Source organism: Cladophialophora immunda (genome assembly GCF_000835495.1).
Source record: "Cladophialophora immunda strain CBS 83496 unplaced genomic scaffold supercont1.1, whole genome shotgun sequence".
In the NCBI taxonomy this organism is placed as follows: Eukaryota; Fungi; Ascomycota; class Eurotiomycetes; order Chaetothyriales; family Herpotrichiellaceae; genus Cladophialophora; species Cladophialophora immunda.
Window position 1 is genome coordinate 6,923,035 of NW_015622541.1, and position 21,802 is coordinate 6,944,836.

Genomic DNA, 21,802 nt, shown 5'->3' on the forward strand with positions numbered 1-21,802 from the left:
TGGGAATGGGGATATCTACCCTGAGGGTCCTTACCTTTACAAAAAGGACGGCTGGTACTATCTTATGATTTCTGAAGGAGGTACGCACGAAAACCATATGATCAATGTCGCAAGGTCCAAAAACATCTGGGGTCCATATGAGTCGTTCAGTGGAAACCCAATCCTGACCGCGCGAGGTACAAGCGAATACATACGATATACTGGACATTGCGATGTATTTCAAGATCAAAAAGGTCAATGGTGGGGTGTCTGTTTGGGTGTCAGAAAGGCTGATGGGCGGTTTGTCATGGGCCGTGAAACCTTTCTGACTCCTGCTGCATGGCCTGAGGGCCAATGGCCCAGACTGAGCCAAGTAAAGCTGGATCCCAAGCTCCCAGACGGGAATGAGATGGTTCGACTCGAGGGAAATCGTGCCGTCGTTGCCGATCCTATGGTTGACTATCTTTACATCCGAGATGCGAACCTGCCGAAACACCAGTTCTCGGACGACGGCAACAAGATCACACTTACTTCTAGCACGGATGACATATCACAATGGCAGAAGCCGGTCACGTTTGTGGGAAAACGACAACGTCTACTGAGCGGCACGTCGGTCGTCACGATGTACAAGCTTGGAGATGATGCCAAACGGGATGTCAAAGCTGGATTGGTATGCTATAAGGACGAGCATCGCTATGCTCGGATCTTCTACGACTTTGCCGCATCTTCACTGGTCTTCGAAGCGGTCAACAACGCCAAATCTTTCGTACAGACATCAAAGCAGAGCTTTCAGCTGGGAGAATCAGTTTCCCTACGCATTGAATACACGGAGAAGACGTATCGCTTTTCATTTCGAGATGAGCAGTCTTCGGCGGGTTACACGTCCGTTGAGTCGCTGGATACACTGGACATGACCGGACCAGATTTTGTGGGACCGATCATCGGTGTGTTTGCGGTTGGTGCAGAACAAGACGCCCAGGTCCAGTTTAGCGGTCTTCAGGTTGATTAAGTATAATAGATATCAAAAAGACATCGTGCTTACGGACGTGTTTCCCCACCCCCTGCTCGGTGCTCGGCGACCTCCACAACCCCGAGTTATGCTTGTACATATGAGGACTAGGGTAATCAGGTGTCATTGCTGTGACGTCTGCCACTGCTTCAACGAACCTTTCACACATTTCATGACACTCCATCAATCACCTTCACCGCATCGACCAACAATTCCGATGGACAGACTAGCTGAGGAACGAGAAAAGCTTCAACACGGCACGGAGATTAGTCCCGTTGGTGAAAGGTCGACGAGTTTCCTAGGACTAGGTTGACCACCGGCAACCGTCCCTTTTGCCGCATACCTTACATTCTAAACAGATGCTGCACAGACCACATGCGCATAGGCCGGTGCTACAGAAACAGGCTGAGAGATTATTCGACCCCGGCTAATCTTATGCTGTGGTGATAGGCAAAAAGCCCCAGCTAAAAGGCCTGCGAGGCGGTGAAAGCAAAAGTACGGAGCCCCTATCCGTGCCGATCTGGCCTTGGTTCCGTCGCTTACACTCCAGTTGCTTTATCTGTCTTCAAAAGCTAGAAAGTCACCGAAGACTTTCCTGTTGTGTTATTAGCATGTGTATTAGCATGTGTATTAGCATGTGTATTAGCATGTGTATTAGCATGTGTATTCATTTTGCCTGAATCAATGGTGTACCTCCATTGAGTTCAATCCTGTGCCTTCGCGAAAGAAAACTTCGGCTGAGACATAAACCTCCACCGAAATGCATGTACGGTCTGTCTTTGCCAAGCCACTGGAGGACGCCAACTTCTCTGCGATGAGCCGCCTCAGACATGGCTGCATATAGAGAGGAAATTTAGGCAAAATACTCGGTTACCCTCTAGTCCATGTTACGCCGGCCATACCCCGGACGGTCACCCCACGGGCTCTCAATTGTGGACCCTGCTCAACCACCACTGGGGAAAGTGTATTCTATGCAGGTGAAGATATACATATAGGGCTTCACCTATTGACGAAATACCTCGACTCAGCATATTGTCATTGTCGCTTTACCAAGTTGTCCTTTACCAAGGTCTCGATTGAATTCTCTACCCACCATGGTTTCGGCTCGTCAGGCTCCTAAGCCTGTCGCACCCCCCAAGGGACAATTCTTCTTTGCTGGGCGGCTCTTTCCTCGCATTGCCTGGTGGAAGCACAAGGAAATGCGCCGACTCTATTTCTACACGCTGGTCCTGATCATCACAAACACGGCTAATGGGTTCGACGGATCAATGATGAACGGCTTGCAAACCCTGAGCTACTGGCGAGACTATTTTGACAACCCGCGAGGCTCAATCCTCGGTCTGTTCAACGCCTCAATGAGTCTCGGCTCTCTCATTGGTCTGTTTCCTGTCCCATATCTCATCGATGCCTATGGCAGGAAGGCTGGAATCATCTTAGGCTGCTGCATCATGTTGCTTGCAGTAGGGTTACAGGCTGGCGCGCAGAATTTTGGCATGTTCATTGCGGCTCGCTTGCTGCTTGGCTTCGGGGACACAATCGTTCTCGGAGCTGCCCCTCTTCTCATCGCAGAGATTTCCCACCCACAAGATCGCGCAGTCATGGTGACTTTGAGCGCTTCGTCTTACTTCTGGGGGGCCTTCATTGCCTCGTGGGTTACCTATGGAACCTTGCGAATTCAGGTAAGCAGCTTGACCTTCCAAAAATATGAAGTACCATCGGGATGACATTCATGTCAATCACAGAGCGAATGGGCCTGGCGACTTCCAAGCCTGCTACAGGGCATTTGTTCCTTGGTAATTCTCTGTGTGATCTGGTTCACACCGGAAAGCCCTCGATGGTTGATCAACAAAGATAGAGCGGATGAAGCCTTTCGCATCCTGGTAAAGTACCACTCGGATGGGAACCCACGAGACGAGTTTGTTCTCCTCGAATTCAGCGAGATCTCCACCGCAATATCGCTGGACAAGCAACTCAACAAGAACTCATGGGTCGACCTTCTGCGCACCAAGGGGAACCGCAAACGAATAAGCATTATCACGGCCATAGCATTCTTTTCGCAATGGTCTGGCAACGGGCTCATCTCGTACTATCTCTACCAGGTCATGAATAACATCGGCATCACGAATGCAAATACTCAGCTGGGCATCAACGCTGGCTTGAAATCATGGGATCTGGTTTTGAATCTGGTCTTTTCTCTCTTTATCGACAAGCTTGGAAGGCGTCCTATCTATCTAACCTCAACGATCGGCACCTTCTTCGCATTTACCACATGGACAATAATCTCTGCAAGATACGCCATCCACCCGGCAGCAGGGCTTGGTTACGGTTTCGTTGTCATGATCTTCGTCTATGGTTTCTTTTATGATGTCAAGTAAGTGATAAGAGTTGTCCTCATCTTTGAAGACCTGGACACAAGCTGATCTGAATCATCCTGAAGATCTGGTCTTCTGGCAGCTTACACAACCGAAATCCTCCCCTACGGCCTACGCGCGAAAGGCTATACCTGGTTGAACTTCTGTGTCTCTGCGTCTCTTTTCTTCAACCAATACGTCAACGCCGTTGCACTCGACGCAATCGCTTGGAAGTATTACCTGGTTTACGTCGTGTTCCTCGGCTTCGAAATTGTCGTCATCTACTTCTTCATCGTCGAGACACGATATACACCATTGGAAGAGGTCGGCAAGTTCTTTGACGGCGATGAGGCAGCCGACGTAGCGGATCTCGCAAATACCAACGTCGAAGAAATGAAGGCTATGGGCAAAGCAGGCGTAGTTGCGCAGGAGATTGAGGTGGCTTAGAGAATCACAAACAGTAGAGACGAAATGCAAGCAGGGCCCAAGACAAGTTCGCTGATTGGGTGACCAACGAGAAAGTAGGCAGTCTGATGATCAGGTCTCGGCATAGATGAGCATAACCGATGGGCGGAAAGGAGAACTAAACAGGAGAGATATCAAGTCCTACGGTTTACTGGCCATTTCTATCCGTATTGGCGAAACCATGCAAGTCTAAGGCTCATTCGTTGTACTAGGGCGTATGTTATCAAGACCTTTCTTCATATATAGATTTCGATAGCATTCCTGGCGCATAGACCGCAGTGTTTATTGATTCTGCAGCAGTTGGTCGAGTTCAAGGCTCACCTCTCTTATTCCAGGCGTGATTACATCTCAACGCCGGAGAGTTGCAGAATTTCCACTGTTAGGATGGTCCTGAGAACTGCAGTAAGTTCCAAGTCTGGCATACCTGTTTGGGAGAATCAAGACCTGCGTCCTCTTGGCCCACTCTGTATGTATGTGATCTTCTCATTGCATAGCCAGGAGGATTTCGGGTCGACTTCGACTAACCTCCTGTTCGTAAAGACCATGTGCAGGATTTAAAGCCCTATGATTGAATGCTTGCACGCCTCGAGGAACTCTTCGAACCGAGCGATGTCCTCGGCCTGCACGATCGCTGCTGGAAGGGTCGTTCAGGGGCGGGCATCCGGACAACAGAGATATTTGTCGTGGCTATCGTCCGTAGCAAAGGTTTCTATGGTTGGCAAATACAAACACGAGTAATTCCTAGATTCATCGATTTTGCTGATGGTCGGCCCCGAGAGCGGAGTCTCCCAACAAGACTCCCTCAAGACACCATTCATATTCATATGACAATTACTTCGCATTATGTACACTCAGTTTCGACTATGACACCCGCGCATAGATCCCTTTTGGACAGTCTGACTGGTTCCTTTGGCCGGTGGGCCTGCCAGATCTAGCACAGCAAACTCCATTATGGGCCATGGCAAAATAAATCTTATCTGGAAAGTGGTCGCCGGGCAGCAGCCTGACTTGATGGTCTGAGGACTGTGCCGAATTTTAGATGCCAGCATATGTCCATATAAGCTATGCTGCTGGGAGCAACATCGAATAATACTGCAAGGCCTGCTCCAGGTCTGGAGTAGCCCGCATCTTGACCATCGAGCACGCCATTCAGGGCAGGATGGCGAATCTGGAGTCACCCTATGTGATAGGATCCTTTGTCCAACTACTCAATGCCGACAACATCAACTTCGAAAGTACTGGAAGGGATTCACATACTGACCTTTCGAACAAAATATCGCGCTTGGCTAAGATTCTTGCTCAACCGGGATGGGTACAACTTCAATTCAGTCCGTTGCCATTATCGGCGCTGGTGCAGCAGGTAATACCACATGCTTCCTGGTCTCCTGCCACTTTATGTCCCCGCTAGAAATCTGCTCATATTGAAGAAGGAGCCGCGGCCGCCGCGGCCTTTGCAGCGGAGAAATGCTTCAGTCGCATCCGAGTGTTCGAAAGGCGAGAAGCGCCCGGGGGAACATGGTAGGAATGAAACGATCCAACCTCGTCGTCGTGAGCCTTACAGATGACAGAATCAACTTCTAGGATATACGATCCTGACCCAGGACCCGGCCTCAATCTTTCGCCTGGTGGCATCCCGCCGCTGATCGACCCTCCCTTAGAAATTCCCGATGCACTTCCAAGAGCGACCTCTCCCAATTCCCAAGAACGGTATGACAGAACGCCAATATATGACAGCCTGACGTAAGTGTAGTCAGCCTTCAGTTTTACCCAAGGATAATTCCAAACAGGGCCATGATAGGACCAATGTTCCAGATATTGCGATGTCATTCTCAGACAACAGGTTCCCATATGGCCCCTTTCCACCTCACTGGGTACCAAGGCAATACATCGCGAACTATTTCTCACTTCACCGAACAGACTCATTTCTTGTTTTGAACACTACGGTGGAAGATCTGTCCAGATTGTCAGGAAAGGAAGGGTGGAAGCTCACACTTCGGCGAAGAGATTCGGTCCGGCACGTGGATGTCTGGTGGGAAGAAGAGTTCGACGCCGTGGTCATTGCAAATGGGCACTATTCCGTACCATACGTAAGTCTGTCTCAGTCGTCACGAAGGAAGGACATTTACAACAGGTCTGTACTTTACGTTTCCTGACTTTCATCTGTTCTCAAGGTCCCACGAGTGGACGGTCTTGACAAATATATCCGGTTGTTCCCAGAAAAGGTAATGCACTCCAAATCTTACCGCAATCCACAGGCCCATCAGGGCAAAAGAGTCCTCGTCATCGGCAACTCTGCATCTGGCCATGACATCACGGCAGCGCTTGTCGAATCAGCACAGCTCCCCGTCTATCAGTCTCGAAGGTCGCCTTCTCGGTGGGACGGTGACAAGCCACCCTCAGGGATTGAATGGAAACCCATTGTGAGCGAGTATCTGCCAACAGGAGACATCGTATTCGAGGATGGATCGGTTCTCTCCGACATTGACGCTGTCATCTACTGCACAGGTTACAAGGCCTCTTTTCCCTTTTGGAACGTCCAAGCCAATGGTGGGCCCCTCTGGGACTATGCGGAGAATCGTCTCGTCGGTAGCTACTGGCACACATTCCTCCGAGATTTTCCAACGGTGGGCATTGTCGGGGTCCCTCGCGTTCTCACGTTCCGCTCCTTCGAGTACCAGGCCATCGCACTCGCGCGGATATTCGCGGGCAGGAGTGCCCTCCCGCTCCCGCCACGGGAGGCACAGGAGAGATGGGAGCGGGAGAGGTGGAAACTTGTCAGCCGGGAGGGACGAAAGTTTCATGATATCCCCTGGGATAACGGGGAGACCATGGACTGGCTCCGGGGCCTCTTCGACCTGGCCGGTCTACCCTTGCTCGAGGACCGTGGGAGGTGCCCACCCGTGCTTGGGGATGAGACGAGATGGGCCATCGAGCATCTGAAGAAGTATCCCGAACCTGGCAACGAGAGCCGAGATGAGGAGGAGGGCTGGACGGTACTTGGTGGAGGCGCGGGACTTGATAGTCTGCACTTCATATGACGATCCACACACTCGAAGGAGATGTACCCTCGCGGCCTTGTCTAGTCAGCCGGTCGACAAGGCTTTTGAATAGCGGGAAGCGTGTCGTAAATGGTTAGACTTTTTTTTTCCATCGACAACAAGCTCACCTTCTTGTGAAAATCACTGCCCGCGAGAGTCAGCAGAGATGAGTCTCTGTTTCACATCTGGTCATTTTGGCAGTATTATATGCGTCTTCTCGTGGATGGCGGCGAAGAAGACAGCATATTCACCGCGCAAAAAGGGGGTTTGGTCTTGCTGCCGGAGCGGAAAAAATATAACCCGTAGTCGGCCACTGACTGCAAATTCACCAACGAGAAAAAAAGGCAATGCCACTTAAGCTGGGAATTTGTCCATCTATCGTCTCACCACGAGAGAAAATTCTCACCTCAGCTTACTACAGTCAAAAGCAAAAACAAAAATGAAGAAGAAGAAATGTTCAGGTCCTACCCGGCTGGTTGAGAGTCAGTATGGCTGAAGGCATTATCGTGGAGCAGGCTGTGAGACTCACGTTCGAACCGGGGTTGCCGGAATGTTTCAACAACGACGAATGAATATTCGACGTGAAGTCAAAATCCGGAGTGATCACCACTACACTATAGAACCCGTGTGAAATCAGGATGATTTTCTTGCGAATTTTGGGCATTCAAAAATATAAATGTCACATAATAGTGGGGCATCACGGTGCCCGGAGAAAACCGTCTGCCGAGCAAATTGCCCCAACTACGAGGGGCATGTGGGACGCTCGGGGCCCTTTTCTTAGTGTCGCTTGCCACACACCACAGTAGAGGATCATGACGCTATAAGTGTCAATCGTCCAACACATAGTTACACGTAATCCATTATAGTGAAAACGCCTCATAATAAAGCAGCACTTACCTTTTAGACTATTATCAATAGTGGCCTACGAGAAAATCCTACTAGAATGGTGCTAACGCTGGAAAGGGCATTCAAAATATAATAGTCTAAACTTCGTGACTTCAAGCGACGAATATACTGGGGGGGGAAGGACCGCGATTCCCCGGAGGGAATGTCTGCCCACTAGAGCTGCCTCGATACAGATAAGAAAAACAAAAGACTTGGTTCTCATTAAAGGCTTTATTATACTGGTTCTTTCGGACGGGCATCGAGCTCTTTATCAACCGGTGTGTCATCTTGGACCCGCAAGTAACACCCCAGAGTCTCCAGCAGGTATCTCTCTCGGTACCGTAACTGTACTGGACCCCTTTCCCTGACATGCATCTTCGCGATTGCCAACAACGAGGGCAAATGCTTTTGGTCCAGATCCAGAAATGTCTGCTCGCAGATTGTCAAGTCTCCCTCTGACGCTTCCAGAAGAGCTGCAGATAGCGGCCGCTCCCGCATGGCACGGACGCAGAAGCTTTCGAAAATATCAATGGAAATCATGAACTGGATGACCGAGACGATCGATGTAGGGTCATGAGACTCGCCACCTTTGGCAACATTTGAAGGTTCCCGTTTTCCCAGGTAGTCGCTCATAACGGCGGCGTATTCAAGCTCCGTGATTAGTGCCCGTTGGTCGATTGGGGCAATTTTGGCAGCTGTAGGTCGTTCATACCCGATTTGGTGGCGCCACATCCAGTTACAGTAGATGTTGGAGATAATGCAGGGAACCAGAATGATATAACCCCACCACATGGTGGCGGTAATGAGACCTCCAGCTCCCGCAGCAAGACCGGTGACCGCAAGCACCACTGCGTGCGTCTGCACTTTGCTGGTGCGGCGCCGCAGCAAACTTTTGGCGAAGTCCGACTCCAATCTGGCAAGCCCCGCGGAGCGATGTCGATATGCTCGAATTGAAACGTAGGTAGACCACCCTGCATTGATCAGGCCGTAGAGTGCACCTGCGGCGTTGCCAATGTAGCCTGATAGCAGGTTGCTGGCAGCGAACACGGAGGGGTTCGCTCCACCGATAGCCATATAGGTTCCGACACTGACCAGCAGGGCACCAAAACCCAGGAGCACATCCACGAAAAGCCGATCCAGCAGCTCAGTGCCACTTTCACGGAAGTTGACTCCTAAGATGGCGTCCACGCTCCGGAGGCAGGCCTTGTTGTCGCGGCATCGCGCTCTTTCTCGCTTCAGGTACGATCTTTCCTCCCTCAGCACCCGTATGTTGCGCCAGCTGAGCGTGACATCCCGAAAAGCAAACAGCGAGGTCACCAGGGCCAGCGTCGCGCCGAGGGCCATGAGGACGGCGACCCATTTCTTCACGGGGACTTGGTTCCAGACATTGGCGGCAAAATCGCCTGCATTTCCCAGCTCGAGAAATCCAACTCCGGCAAGCAAGCTGTTTCTCAAACGACCCGGCTGTAATGGCCTATAGTGGCCTCGTCGTTCTGACAAGGTAACCCAATCTGACGCCGGAAGGAATTTCTCTGTGCAGCTGCATGCTTGGTGCTTCCCCTCCTCTTGTGTGGTGCCCTCGGGGGTTTTGATCCGGGTTTCCTCGACTTCGAAGTTCCTTGCCGCATCCTCAGTAGCCATCAAATTGGTGAGTGCCGCCGATTACGCGTCCTCTCCGTCGACCGCCTTGAACTGAGGATTGTGAGTGCCAGGTTGATTGAATGGGCTTTGACGGGTTGACAACTCTGGAGTTGTGCTCCTGGAGCTCAGTGCCGACATTGGAAATCTGAATGGTTTTGAGGTAATTCACACTGTCCGTGAGTTAAAAAGAGGTCATGAGCAAGGTCTAATAATAGTTTTGGCCATATACGTATTGACCCGCTCAGAGTGGCAACGTTGCACCGATCCGAGTTCGCCGCTGCCGGCGATCCACCCGCTGGTGGAGGGTGTTTTGCACATGCTTGGACTTACCTGGATAGTACCAAAGCTCAGCTGAATAGACTGGATTTGAGTTTGGTGCTGAACCATGATCTTTGTTCCAGAACCTTGGCATCTATATTTGACTCCCCTTGATCTCACAGCAGATATCACTCCTCTTGTTCGCTAGGGGCCAAGAGCTGGACGAGCCGAGGAATGACGGCGGATGCCCTTGGAGGGAGGCACGGAGATATGGAGTTATGCTGATCCGGATCCCTCCGCTGCGCCATCTTATCTGATTTAATTCAACTACTTTACCACCTCGAAGATCGTAATCTATACACTGTCCGCGGCGCGAGTAGCGCAGGTAATAAGGCCGTGGTCTGGTCTCCTGCTCTGCAGACATCTTTATTTTTTGTTCTCAGTTTCCTAGACGATATCGCTGTCTACAGAAACGAAGTGCTACCCTGTCATCACCGGTAAGTACTCACTCAATATGACAGAGAGGCGTCCTCTCCCAGAAGACAACACGCCGAGGCCTTTTCGTCCCCCATCGGGACGAGTGGACAGCGCGGTTAATATTCATCTTGATACACGATCGGTTTTATTTATTTGTTGAGATTCTTCATGTGGATGCACCGACCCACCGAACTTGCATCAGGAACATTTGAGTCGGTGAGACTGTTTTGGATCTCGTTTCTTTTCTCGACAACTGCCAGAACATGTTACATCATTCCAGCACTCCCTCAGATAGGGAGACACTCGCTTTGGTGTCCGTATTGGCCCAGCAGCTTGCGTTAGGAGATGCACGAGATGAGCTCCATTGGGATAGACTGCATATGATTGACTTTATGAGCCGTACCATATCGTGTGTTTCGCTGGATCAAAATGGACAGGCGCTCTCCCTTGCACTTGAGGTTAACCAGCCCGTGTGAGTAAAATTACTTACACTCGGAAATGCACTTGTGTGACGTCTGGAGGTGACAATTATTACTGATGCTCAGAGGAGAAAGGTCAAGTCCACCCACTATCCAAAAGACTGCCGAAGTTGCCCATCCGACAACCTCACTCTACCTTCCTCTTGCAGAAATCGCACAGAAATCGCAGTTGCGAGATCTCCATTCTTACTAGATTTGTATCCTTTAAATACCATGATTTACAGACAACTTTCCTCTCGACCTTTTACAATTTCAGATTCACTACATCCCATTTCTCAATCTACGAAGATCTTTTTTTGCCATATTCCATTTACACAGTCCGAGAATGAGTGATGACATGACCCATCAGAGTCGAGAAGGGTGGTCCTGGACTGGAGAGAGCGGTCTGAAAAGCGGCCTCCCCAGTGTGGCCGTTGTCAAGCCTGAAACGAATGTGCAAAACAGAGACAAGGTCTTTGACGTGGCCATCATTGGTGCTGGCTATGCCGGACTCACCGCTGCTCGGGACCTTTCCACGTCTGGACACAGCACTCTGCTTTTGGAAGCTAGAGACCGCATTGGTGGGCGCACGTGGACGTCGATGATTGACGGTACTCAATACGAGCTTGGTGGTCAATATGTCCACTGGGGACAGCCTCACCTATGGAGGGAGTTATCTCGTTACTCAATGCAGAAAGAGGTTGATCCATGTGTGGATCCATCAAAGGGACTCAATTCTTTTACATTGGTCAATAAAGATGGTTCCAAGTCCATGAGCCGTGAAGAGCAAGTATGTCACAAGAGCCGGAAAGTGATGTGCGATCGCTGAGTGCTAACTTGTTCTTCGTTAGGCAGCAATTTTGGACTCAGCCATTCAGAAATTCATCAATGTCGATGGTAACTTTGGCCGAATGGTCATGCCGTTTCCGCATGATCCCACCATTGTTCCTGACGCCGTCAATTTGGATGCAATGTCCATTAAAGATCGCTTTGACCAAATCAAGGCCGACTTAGATCCACTCGAACAGACCATTCTGGAAGGATTGCTCATGACTCTGACGGGGGGGAAGCCTGAGAGCTCTGGGTTCTATGAGATCGTGCGACTCTGGGCTTTGTGCTCTTACTCGCTCGACGGTCTCATCGGGATGTGTGCGGCTTTCAAGCTTCGTCATGGGCAATCTGCCTTTGCCCGGCGATTCTTTCGAGAGGCGCTGGACACAGGAGGTTTGTCCTATGCATTCAACTGCACAGTCACCTCGGTCAAGGATGACGGAAGCAAGGTGAAGATCGGTTGTACGGAAGGCTTGCAATTTCAAGCCCGAAGACTGATATGCACCGTCCCTCTCAACGTTCTGTCCAGCATCGCTTTCAACCCACCAGTTCAGCGACTGGATAATGAGACCCTCTCTGCAATCAATGGCAATCGAAGCACTAAATTGCACATCGTGGTCTCTTCCGATAGCCTGAGCTCCTGGGATGGGCTGACCTACCCCGACAACAAGCTTATCCATGCAGCAGGAGAGAGCACAACACCATTAGGAGACAGTCATGTCGTGTGCTTTGGAGCTGCATACAATCATCTTGATCCCGAGGACAACGTGGACGAAACTTTGGCCGCGGTGAGGATGTTCCATGAGGATATCAAGGTAAAGAGCATGGTATTTCATGATTGGTGCAAGGACGATTACTCCCGCGGTGGGTGGTGTTCTTTCAACGCCACGATGTCCACCAAATATCTCGACACGCTACAAGGAATGTCGAATGGGAGGGTCATCCTTGCCAGTTCTGACTGGGCATCTGGTTGGCGAGGGTTCATCGACGGGGCAATCGAAGAAGGGACTCGTGCTGCCTTTGTTGTGAAGAATGTGCTGGCGAATGAGACAAGAGTCAACGAGTAGCTTACGCCCGTAGTCCGTCCTCCTTGGTCTAGCCCTCACTCTACCTTCCTTTTATGGCGAACCCTGCTTCCCCGCTTCTGGAAAACAACTTTCTCTTGACGCCAAGTTGCTCACATATACATGTGAGCGCATTCGAGCAAATGGGATAATCTCGTCGATGCCTCTGTTACGCCATGGGAGTCCGCAAAGGCTGCTATAACTGCAATAAGCGGCGAATAATCTGTGACGAGACAGAACCCCATTGTGCGAAGTGCACCAAAAAGGGACTCGATTGCTCTGGCATTGGTATTCGATACCGCTTCAACGATGGTATCGCTTCCCGCGGTAAATTGAGAGGCCTATCCATCCCAGTAGGCCAGTCTTCAAGTTCGAGATCGAATGCCGCCAAGCCGCTGTCAGTTGGAGGCAATCGTTCCGCTGCCATCACGAATCTTCAGGCGAAACCTCCGGTGGCGAATACGGTAACCAGGCTATCGTTTTCTTACTCGTTAGATTCATTCGAGAGTAACGAAGAGACGCCTGAGTATGCTTCCAACATTTATCCCTGCTTGCAGCCCATTAGTGGTCAATCGAGGTTTTTGCTGAACCATTGTATGCTTTCCGATCCCTTTGGTGCCCGAAGAAGAGTTACTCCGCTAACTGTAGAGCCCAGTCTCGGAAAATATTGCCCGAGGCATGGTGATTCTTGACGGACAGTACAACGGGTATCGGAACGTAATCATACCACTTGCCGTCACCGAACCACTCGTGGAAAGCGCAGTTTCCTCGGTTGCTGCTTCTCATCTTTGGCGGGGGAATGAAAAACTGCGCACGGCGGCAGATCGCGATCGCGTAAGAGTGATTCAATCACTGAAGAAGGCGTCTTTGAATCCTCGGGCCGGTGCAGTATTCAGTGTCTCCAACTGGGCCATCTTGCTTGTTCTTCTTGTCGGCGAGCTGATCACTGGACGCGATGATTACATTTATCTTCTCCGACTATTACGATCTATCCAATCTTATGGTGTCTATGATGCTAGCAGAGAAACACTTCAGTTCTTTCACACCCAGACAGATATGTGAGTTTATGTCGATTTCCGCCGCACAACACATTACTGACGTGAATTCAGACTCATGCTTTTGGCTCAGCCATTCTTGGACTTGTCCTCCGATTTCCCTGCAATGAATTCCGAGGCGGCTCTGGAGACACAGCTCAGATCGATATGTGCATCACTACAGCACGTGTCAGACTCACAAGATGTCTATATCACCAGTACTGTCATCGAAGCTGTCCGGCGTAGCTACCAAATCTATTTGAATCGTGCATTTCTCGGCGGCAAAAGCGATTCAATGGCTCTGGACTACCTCCAACATCTTGTCTCGCCCATATCACCAAATGTACCTGGTGGCCACGCACTGGTCTGGGTGTACTTTATCGCTGCGGCGGAGAGCGAGCTCCCAGAGCACAGGGCCTTTTTTACAGGGAGGCTCAATGATATATATGTTGCGACAGGGTGTGAGAATATCACAGCTGGTCTTTCAATCCTTGAACAGATGTGGGACAGTCAGACAGGCTCAGGGTGGCCGTGGGCCCTGCGCACGAATCCCTCGACCTTCATCATGTAACGTGGTCGACATCTCAGTAATGGTTCATGCCAATCTATTATGATTGGAATATAATATCCATAACAATCTGGCAGTTACATTCACAAATGACTCGCTTTGCGCACGGTTTGAAGCTCGTTTTTAACTGTCATGGCAGCCTCTGTGCCAGACTGGATCGCGCCATCAATAAAACTTCGCCATGCACCGCCCGCCCAATCTGAGTTTGAGAACAGAACAGGGCCGTGTCTCTTGCGCAATGCGTCCAGATATTTGACTTCTGCGCCTGGTCGGTACCAGGCCCTGGAGTTGATTAGTTAGCCATATATTGGTGAGGACTATAGTCATGTACTCACCAAGCGCCCTCGGCAAACTCATCACTGGACCAGTTATGGGACACCTAAGTAGAGCCGGTTAGAATGCATTAGGATGTGTATCGAAGCCTCCACTTACCAATCGCTGGACGTCCATTGGTGCGAATTTCTCAAGCGCCTTCAATGCTCCATCAATGTCCTCTTCAGCATGAAGATGATTTTCGTGACATCCAAAGAAAACACAATGCGTGGTCCCTGCAGGTGTCGTCCCGTCCGCCGCCCCAAAAAGAAGCTTGTTGTCTGGATAGGTGGCTCCACTCCAAGATCGCATTCCAGGATCATTGATTTCCGCATGCAGTTTAACAATTTGGTTGACGTGCTTGTGGTTGATTGCATCTCGTTTTTCCGGTGGCAGCGGTGGGTTGAATTCGACCTTGTGCAAAACATTCAGCGGCACCGTGCAAATGACTCTTTTCGCCAGAAATTCACGGCCGTTCCGAGCGTGAATGTGAACAGCATCTGGCAAAGAGGAGTCGATGAACGACACTGTGGTATTGAAAGTGTAAGACAACTTTCCCGACCCCAAGGCTTCTCGGAAAAATCGCAGCGCAAAGGCAGACTGGCCACACTTCAGCTTCAGAACAATGACCGTCTCCATGAAATTCTTATAGTCGTGTCCGCTTGCGGCCCACCAGCGCAGAAAATCCAAAAATGCCGAGTTTTCACGCGTCCCGCCACTGCATACGAGGGTGATTGCTGTAATGGCATTTCGCTCGTCGTCTGACAGGTCGTTCTTGATTTGATCGAGGCGATCTGCAATGGACATGTTTGCATACTGAAGGACGTCGGTGTTCCAATATTGGTTGAAGGGAAATGGCATCACACCTTTCCCGAGGAGGCCGTCGACGTTCACAAACTTTTCAATCGCTCGGGAGAAGAGTTTCATCTGGATCTGTCTTTAGCAACAGAGAAACCTAGAAACACGACAAGGTGTTTGCTCACCTCTTCTTCATGGCTCATCTGCCTCGAGCCATGCTCAGTGACAAAGGTGAAGTAGTTTTTCTCTTTCGTGTAGTCAGGGGAAAACACCAATTCATTTTCCATCTCGTACCGCGAGAGCTCTCGGTAGACGTGTGGCTGGAACCAATGAACCCACGTGCCCCCCAACTCGAACTGGTAGCCGTCGATGGCGGACGTCCATGCTCTTCCCCCCAGTCGATCTCGACCTTCCACGAGGAGGACGCGCAGACCTGATCGACAGTCAGTTTCCAGTTGCATGTCTTTATATGGCCACGCTTTTGTTGGATCACCAACCAGCAGTAGTCAGATCTCTAGCAGCTGTCAGGCCAGTATATCCGGTACCGATTATCACCACGTCGAAGATGTCGCGGGCGTCTCGAATCATCTCCTCTGGTTCTATCACCGCGTGAGACGGAAGCCCAGGTTGTACTCCTTGGGTTGGAGTCCATTGCCAGCCATCTCGTGATCTAGACATCCTTGGAGGTGAGAGCGAACCTGAGAGCAAGAAATGTCGTTACGTAGAGTCCGGACAACAGTAAGCGTTAGTTTTGTGATTGATCAAATGTGTCCTCTTTGCACGATGACATTCTTATTATATCTTCTTCCAACGTTGACACGAAAATGCCGTGGGGTTCGAATTGGACTAGTGCAAGGGCCATAGACCTGGCAACCTACCTTGGAAAACAAGGCCCAAGACCTATCCAAACGCCGTTATCTAAGCGGCCTGCAACAGCAGTAAGGGCAGGATGTTAGCAATACTCTCAAGCGCATCGGAGTAGTCCCAGACAGGGGCAACCTCCCGCTCCAAAAGTCCTTGAACCAGATTTTTTGGGCGGCAGAGGGCTCGGAACTCAAACGACAACGGTATGCAAGCTTGTTCTTCGTAACTCTGAAACTGGCAAGTCAGAGCCATTACCCAGCACCGCTCGACGCCAAACATTGACGAACAAAGATGGCGTTGACATTAAACGAGGAAAAGAACAGGCAGGAGGGACGGTAGAACCTAGGTCAGTACGTGAGTTCTTGCTTTATCTTATCTAAACGCGCTGTGAAACTTTGGCGTCAGAATGGTTGGGACTTGTCGTCTTCCGAGGCAACTCCCTCCGCCGTCTGGCTTCATAGTCATTACACAAGAATTACCAATAGAGTGTTTCTCCCCTCTCTTCTGTCCATCAGCACTTCAACTCTTCGCTAGCAGGAAACTCTATTGGGGCAGCCAATGTTGTTGAAGATGCCTCCGAAGTCCTGTTCTCTTCCTCAATCCGCAGGCCCACGACGTCCGGTATGGTTGACACTTCGATACCCTAAAACCCACAAGGAGAGTTAACGCGATGCTCGTCTTTTGAGACCCTCCTTAGATTCTTATTCTTATCTAATCGCGTGTCCCCGAAAGGCCCCCGAGTCGTTTGAAATTCTCTGTCTCTGTCCCTGACTCCCAAAAATATGCGTTCTGCGGGCGCCGCGTTCCCGAGACGTCCTCGCCAACGGTACTACCGCTCGAAGACTGGCTGCCTGACTTGCAGGCGACGACGGAAGAGATGTGACGAAGAAGCAAAACCGTGCACCTCTTGCGTACGCAATGGCCTAGACTGTACGTGGCCAGAATCACAGCCCAGACAGGTCCGACAAGAATCTCCATCTAACGTGTCAATGCACGGGAAACTGACCAGCTGGAAGCCCAGTAACTCAGAGTCTGTCGTCTCCAAGAGACAGTCCTGTCCCAGCCCGCCTTTATCCTATCTTGCTTCCTCCGCTTCCGCTCCTTCGTCCAGAAACTCCAGTATTGTGATCAGTTGGAGTCCGAGCACCATCGACACGGGTCTGTTGCAAACAGTCTCGACGGCCAAGGATTCTCAACTGCTCCTACAATACTATCTCGAGGATGGCGCCGGGAAGCTCTCGCCAAGAACGATAGAATCAAATCCATTCATTACCCATGTTCTCCCCCGTGCTGTCTGTGACGAGACGCTCATGAGCGCGGTCCTTGCTCTAGGAGGTGCTTTTCTCGAGGTCAAATATGACCGATCGAATTCGGTCCTGCACACTGCGTGGGAGCACTATTCAAAAGTTCTCTACGATCTACGCCACATTATTCAGAGCCTAGCCTCGCACACTGTTGAACAATCTGTTCGTGTCTTACTCATCTTAATCATCCTCGCTCATATCGAGGTCAGTGTCTCAACTCGAATAATCTCTACGGTGGAAGCCGGCTGATGAGGTTCCTTTTAGGCAATATCTGGAAAGACATGCGGCGCAATATTCTCGCATTTGCGTCCAAGCCGGCAGCTGATGCTTGACCTGCTAGCGAATGGCAAACACAACGACATGATCCGTGGTAAAGGAGTCGAGAGCTTCATACTTGAACATTACGCCTACCTGGCTCTTATAGCCCATATTACCCCCTACGCCCTCGACCAAGCGAGGACGATCCCTCTTGATCCGGATCTGTTGTCACTAGACTCCATCCACGAGTACGACAACTTTGGCACCATCCTGAGTTGCGGCGTGTCACTTTTCGAGAAGATTCCTTTGGTATCAGTGCTCGCCAGAAGACGGTTGTGTGAGGAAGAACAGACAGGCGGCTGCTCTTGGGAAACTTTCTCGACATATCAAAGCCTACTGGAGGATATTCTCAATTGGACATCAGGCCCTCCCGGCTCGCAGATGAAAGAGTATGAGACTGCGCAAAGATTGGCTGGCGAAGTATACCGACATGCTCTGTTGATTTATCTCAAGGTGTCCATGTGCGGCGCAGTCGTGAGCAACAGCCCGGAAGTCTTAGTCGAGATCCAAGAGCTTATCGATGCAGTTTGGGATCTATATGCAGCAGTCGTGGATTCACCTTTCGGGACTGCTATGCTGTGGCCAACAGTCATCATAGGGTCATGTCTGACACGGGAAACTCAACGTGAGAGACTCCGAGCCGTTGCAACTTGTCCGAGATGGCATATGAGAGTCACCGAGGCTTGCATCAACATGCTAAAGCTACTCTGGACGGATCCGGATCCTCGGGCATTTGGTCCTTATGGCTTGCACTTCATTATGAAGAAGCACAAGATCAATTTTTGCATGGTCTAACCAGGCTCACTTGGCTTTTGGGGAGGTTTTGAGATTACCAATTGATTGTCAACGAAAGCAGTATGCAAACTCTAGTGATCTTGACTGCGTAGACTGTGGTCGTTGGTTTTGCCCTATCTGAGTCAAACCACAAACCCTGCAGTGGCAAAGGGTAAAGTTGAACCCAGATGATTTACCTCTTGATGAGAGAGCCTAGACGAAAAGGCCCCAAAGGACAACCTCTAGAGCTCCTTGAAGGCGATCAGCGTCTGGTGTCAAACTGCCTTCTTGCCATTCTAGCGTATCTTGTCGCTGTTGTCACCCTCAACTTCTTGCCCCAAATAAGCATGGGGATTGTGGTCGTTAAAATAGCGGCCGACACGACTGTACAAGTGATGAAGACGTTGGTGAGCCCGACGCCCTCGATCCACGGAGTCAGGGTCATGGCAACAACGGTGGCGAAAGCGTTACGCAGAAACGCGACCGCGACAAGAGAGTCGCCAACGATCTAGTTTGGGGCATTTAGGAGTTGTCGGATTGAGATCCAGGTTCAGGGACAACTTACGTCCTTGTAGGAATCAATCAAATAGGTCAACGCAAGATCACTAAAGACGTTGTTGCCGATGCCAAATATGACCAGAGCGACGGCCAGAGATATCCAGTGCACTCCCTAAAATCAAAAGCATCAGTTTTCCTCTCGTCATTTATTCTGTGGTAGTGCTCACATTGTCAAGGCACAAGCCAAACATAAGGATCCCCAACGGAGTGAGAACGATCCATGGTAGACCCAGCCATAGTCGCATTTCGGGCTCGTAAATGCCACTGTTCTTCTTGGACAAGCGGACAATGTGGAAGTCGGACAGGGGACCGCCATAAGCGCTGCCCAAGAAACTGCCAATGAAAGGTGCAAGATTCATGAGCCCGACGCCAGAAGATGAGAAGCTGTAGGGTGGATAGGTCAAATCTGCATTTCGTGAGCTTCGATCCGGAACATTTCCCGCACTTCAGCAGTTCATTTTGCCGTTGTAGCAGCTGGAGTTATAAACCAGTCAAATCCTCCTTGGCCAAGCAGCACAGCAAATGACACTTACAAATGGAGAGGACCGATAACAGGACGGAGAACCATGCGAGGAGGGAGCCGTAGATTAAGGCCGTGTACGTCACCGCCGGAATAGTACAGAGTATCTGGAACGGTTGCCAAATGTGTCGGGCAAAGTCTCTGAACCCTCCGGGCGTCACTGTAAAGAGAGACAGCCGCTTGAGGTAGCTCTTCGGTTCGATATCCATTCTTGTGGTGTTGGATGTGACGCAGGTGAGAGGTTCTTCGGTACACTTCTCCACAGTTAACCCAGAGGTCGTTGTGAGCGTCGGTGCCACAGGCTTCTTTGCTCTGTCAGTTTGAGCATTGGCTGGCAGGATATCGACGAGCTCGGGGTTCGACACAATGGTGGGGATATATTTCGTCTCCTCATAGAGGAAGAAGAACATGACCAAGCCTGTCGCCAGCAGAATGGTGGTCCACCACCAAATCCACCGCCAACCCTGTGAATCTGCGATATATCCTGCGGCAACAGGCCCAAGATATGCTCCAGCAGTAACAGTCAGGAGATAGATGCCGTTGCAGGTCGCCCGCTGGTGCACATAGAACAAGTCTGCGATCGTCATCTGGCAGATTGTCTCGGCGATACTGCCAGCGAGGCCTGATACCACATTGGCGCCGTACATGTCTCCGGCCGTCTTCATCTTTGCTTGCCATATGGCTGTAGAACATGATATAGCAATACTGACTAGGTAGATCGGCCGTCGGCCGAACTTGAGCGCGAATGGAATGAAAATAACACACCCACAGGCTAAGCCTGCCGTATTGGCTCCGAAAGATCGATTCAAGACCTCGGTGCTGAAGCCAAGCTCTATCATGAGAGGGCCATAGATGACAGTCCCGATATCGACGAGGACAAACACCATCAGGGTGTAATAACAAGAAAGGCCAAAATTGATGCTTTTCCGGAGCTTTGTCCAATTCAACGGATCATTGGGATCATTGCTAGGGGTCGGATGGAGAATTATCTCGCTGTTTCTTGCACCGTGGACTGCAGAAAGATCAATACAAGAACACGGTTCTTCCAAAGGGACTCACATACGGGTCTCGAGCTGGATTGTCCCTGGCGGCCATTGATTTGCGTTGGCTTGAGGGTTGTCTTCGTAGGGTCGAAATGCCATGCTGCTGCTCAGAACACTCAAAGGGTTGAGACCAAGAACACAGAATCTGTATAACCGCTCTCGTGATGGCCAGTATATATATATATTCATGCGTCGAATTAGCTTCCTGCCTGGAGTTCCAGGTTGTTCTGTTATCAGATGTCAAGATATCGAATCCGTCAAAGAAAGTCTTCGTTAGCAGGAAATTCGGAAGTCGAGCGAACCAGTCAGTAGAAAGACCAACACTCCATCCCGCGTAAGTGATGTCCAAGCTACCGATCTAATGTCGGGCTGGATCAACGTTCTCGAAGCAACTTTCGGTTAAAGTGGCCACTTGAAGGACCCGTACGTCAATTTTCAACGGATTCAAGCCAGAGGATCAGATAACGGTCTTATCTAAACGCTCATGAATCTGTGCCGCTACTTTCTGTCTAGCCTTCAACGCCATCTTTTGTATCTAAAACTTCACGATAGATGACGCCAGGGCAAGCCATTGCCCGCCCCGTTTGGCTCAATCGGGGCTTTGCAGAATAAGCGTTACAAACAGCAAGACTGATCGATTGATATTCCTAGCCACATCTGGGTTCTATTGGCTTGGAGAACCGACGTGGCAACAGCACCTCCAGGTTCAAGCGATGGTTTGCGGTGTGTCTACACGCTGTAGAGGGTTGCCGAAAAGGACTATCTCCACTTTGTCAGAACTCTGGATGGCCAATTATCGTCGATCTCACTCTACCTCCCTCTTTCAGAAAGTACAATGTTTGAGGCTACAGTTCCGAGTGTGTACTAGCTCACTACATCATTCAAACTCAAGCCTCTTAACAGTTGACCGACGATATATCAAGCACTGAATTACACACCAATCCGCCACAATAATGCTTCGCGCCAGGGGACGGATGCGTATTGGCAATGGACCACTTCAGGCACTGGAGGGTAATCCTACCGACATCCCAACGGGGCTGCCTCCCTCTCCGGAGCTTGATCGACACAAGAGAACGAGGTAGTCGGATCTGCTATACATACACATCTTCCACAATGGCCGAGGATAAACAGAGCGGCCAACGGTGTTAGAGCAACCCAATACAGTATACTTACTTACATTACCTAGCTCTTTGAATATCAGGGTCGTATTATCGAGAAGGGAAAGAGGCGAGTCGTCGGGAGGTAGTTGGAGA

At 50.4% G+C, this 21,802-nt stretch overlaps 4 protein-coding genes across 4 annotated transcripts; 3 read left to right on the forward strand and 1 right to left on the reverse strand.

Annotated features, from left to right (window-relative positions):
- Nucleotides 1–4,963: 4,963 nt before the first annotated feature.
- Nucleotides 4,964–6,842, forward strand: PV07_02024 (uncharacterized protein; the record flags this gene model as incomplete). The annotated part of the gene is made up of 5 exons (XM_016388610.1): nucleotides 4,964–5,164; nucleotides 5,213–5,322; nucleotides 5,386–5,544; nucleotides 5,603–5,891; nucleotides 5,976–6,842. The coding sequence occupies 5 exons, from the start codon at nucleotides 4,964–4,966 to the stop codon at nucleotides 6,840–6,842; spliced, it is 1,626 nt and encodes a 541-aa protein (XP_016255538.1).
- A 953-nt stretch (nucleotides 6,843–7,795) lies between these two features.
- Nucleotides 7,796–9,538, reverse strand: PV07_02025 (uncharacterized protein). Its single transcript, XM_016388611.1, has one exon. The coding sequence runs from the start codon at nucleotides 9,366–9,368 to the stop codon at nucleotides 7,962–7,964; it is 1,407 nt and encodes a 468-aa protein (XP_016255539.1). The 5' UTR covers nucleotides 9,369–9,538; the 3' UTR covers nucleotides 7,796–7,961.
- A 3,094-nt stretch (nucleotides 9,539–12,632) lies between these two features.
- Nucleotides 12,633–14,061, forward strand: PV07_02026 (uncharacterized protein; the record flags this gene model as incomplete). The annotated part of the gene is made up of 3 exons (XM_016388612.1): nucleotides 12,633–13,050; nucleotides 13,112–13,514; nucleotides 13,566–14,061. The coding sequence occupies 3 exons, from the start codon at nucleotides 12,633–12,635 to the stop codon at nucleotides 14,059–14,061; spliced, it is 1,317 nt and encodes a 438-aa protein (XP_016255540.1).
- A 2,960-nt stretch (nucleotides 14,062–17,021) lies between these two features.
- PV07_02027 (uncharacterized protein) lies at nucleotides 17,022–18,449 on the forward strand (the record flags this gene model as incomplete). The annotated part of the gene is made up of 2 exons (XM_016388613.1): nucleotides 17,022–17,540; nucleotides 17,601–18,449. The coding sequence occupies 2 exons, from the start codon at nucleotides 17,022–17,024 to the stop codon at nucleotides 18,447–18,449; spliced, it is 1,368 nt and encodes a 455-aa protein (XP_016255541.1).
- Between the last annotated feature and the right edge of the window lie 3,353 nt (nucleotides 18,450–21,802).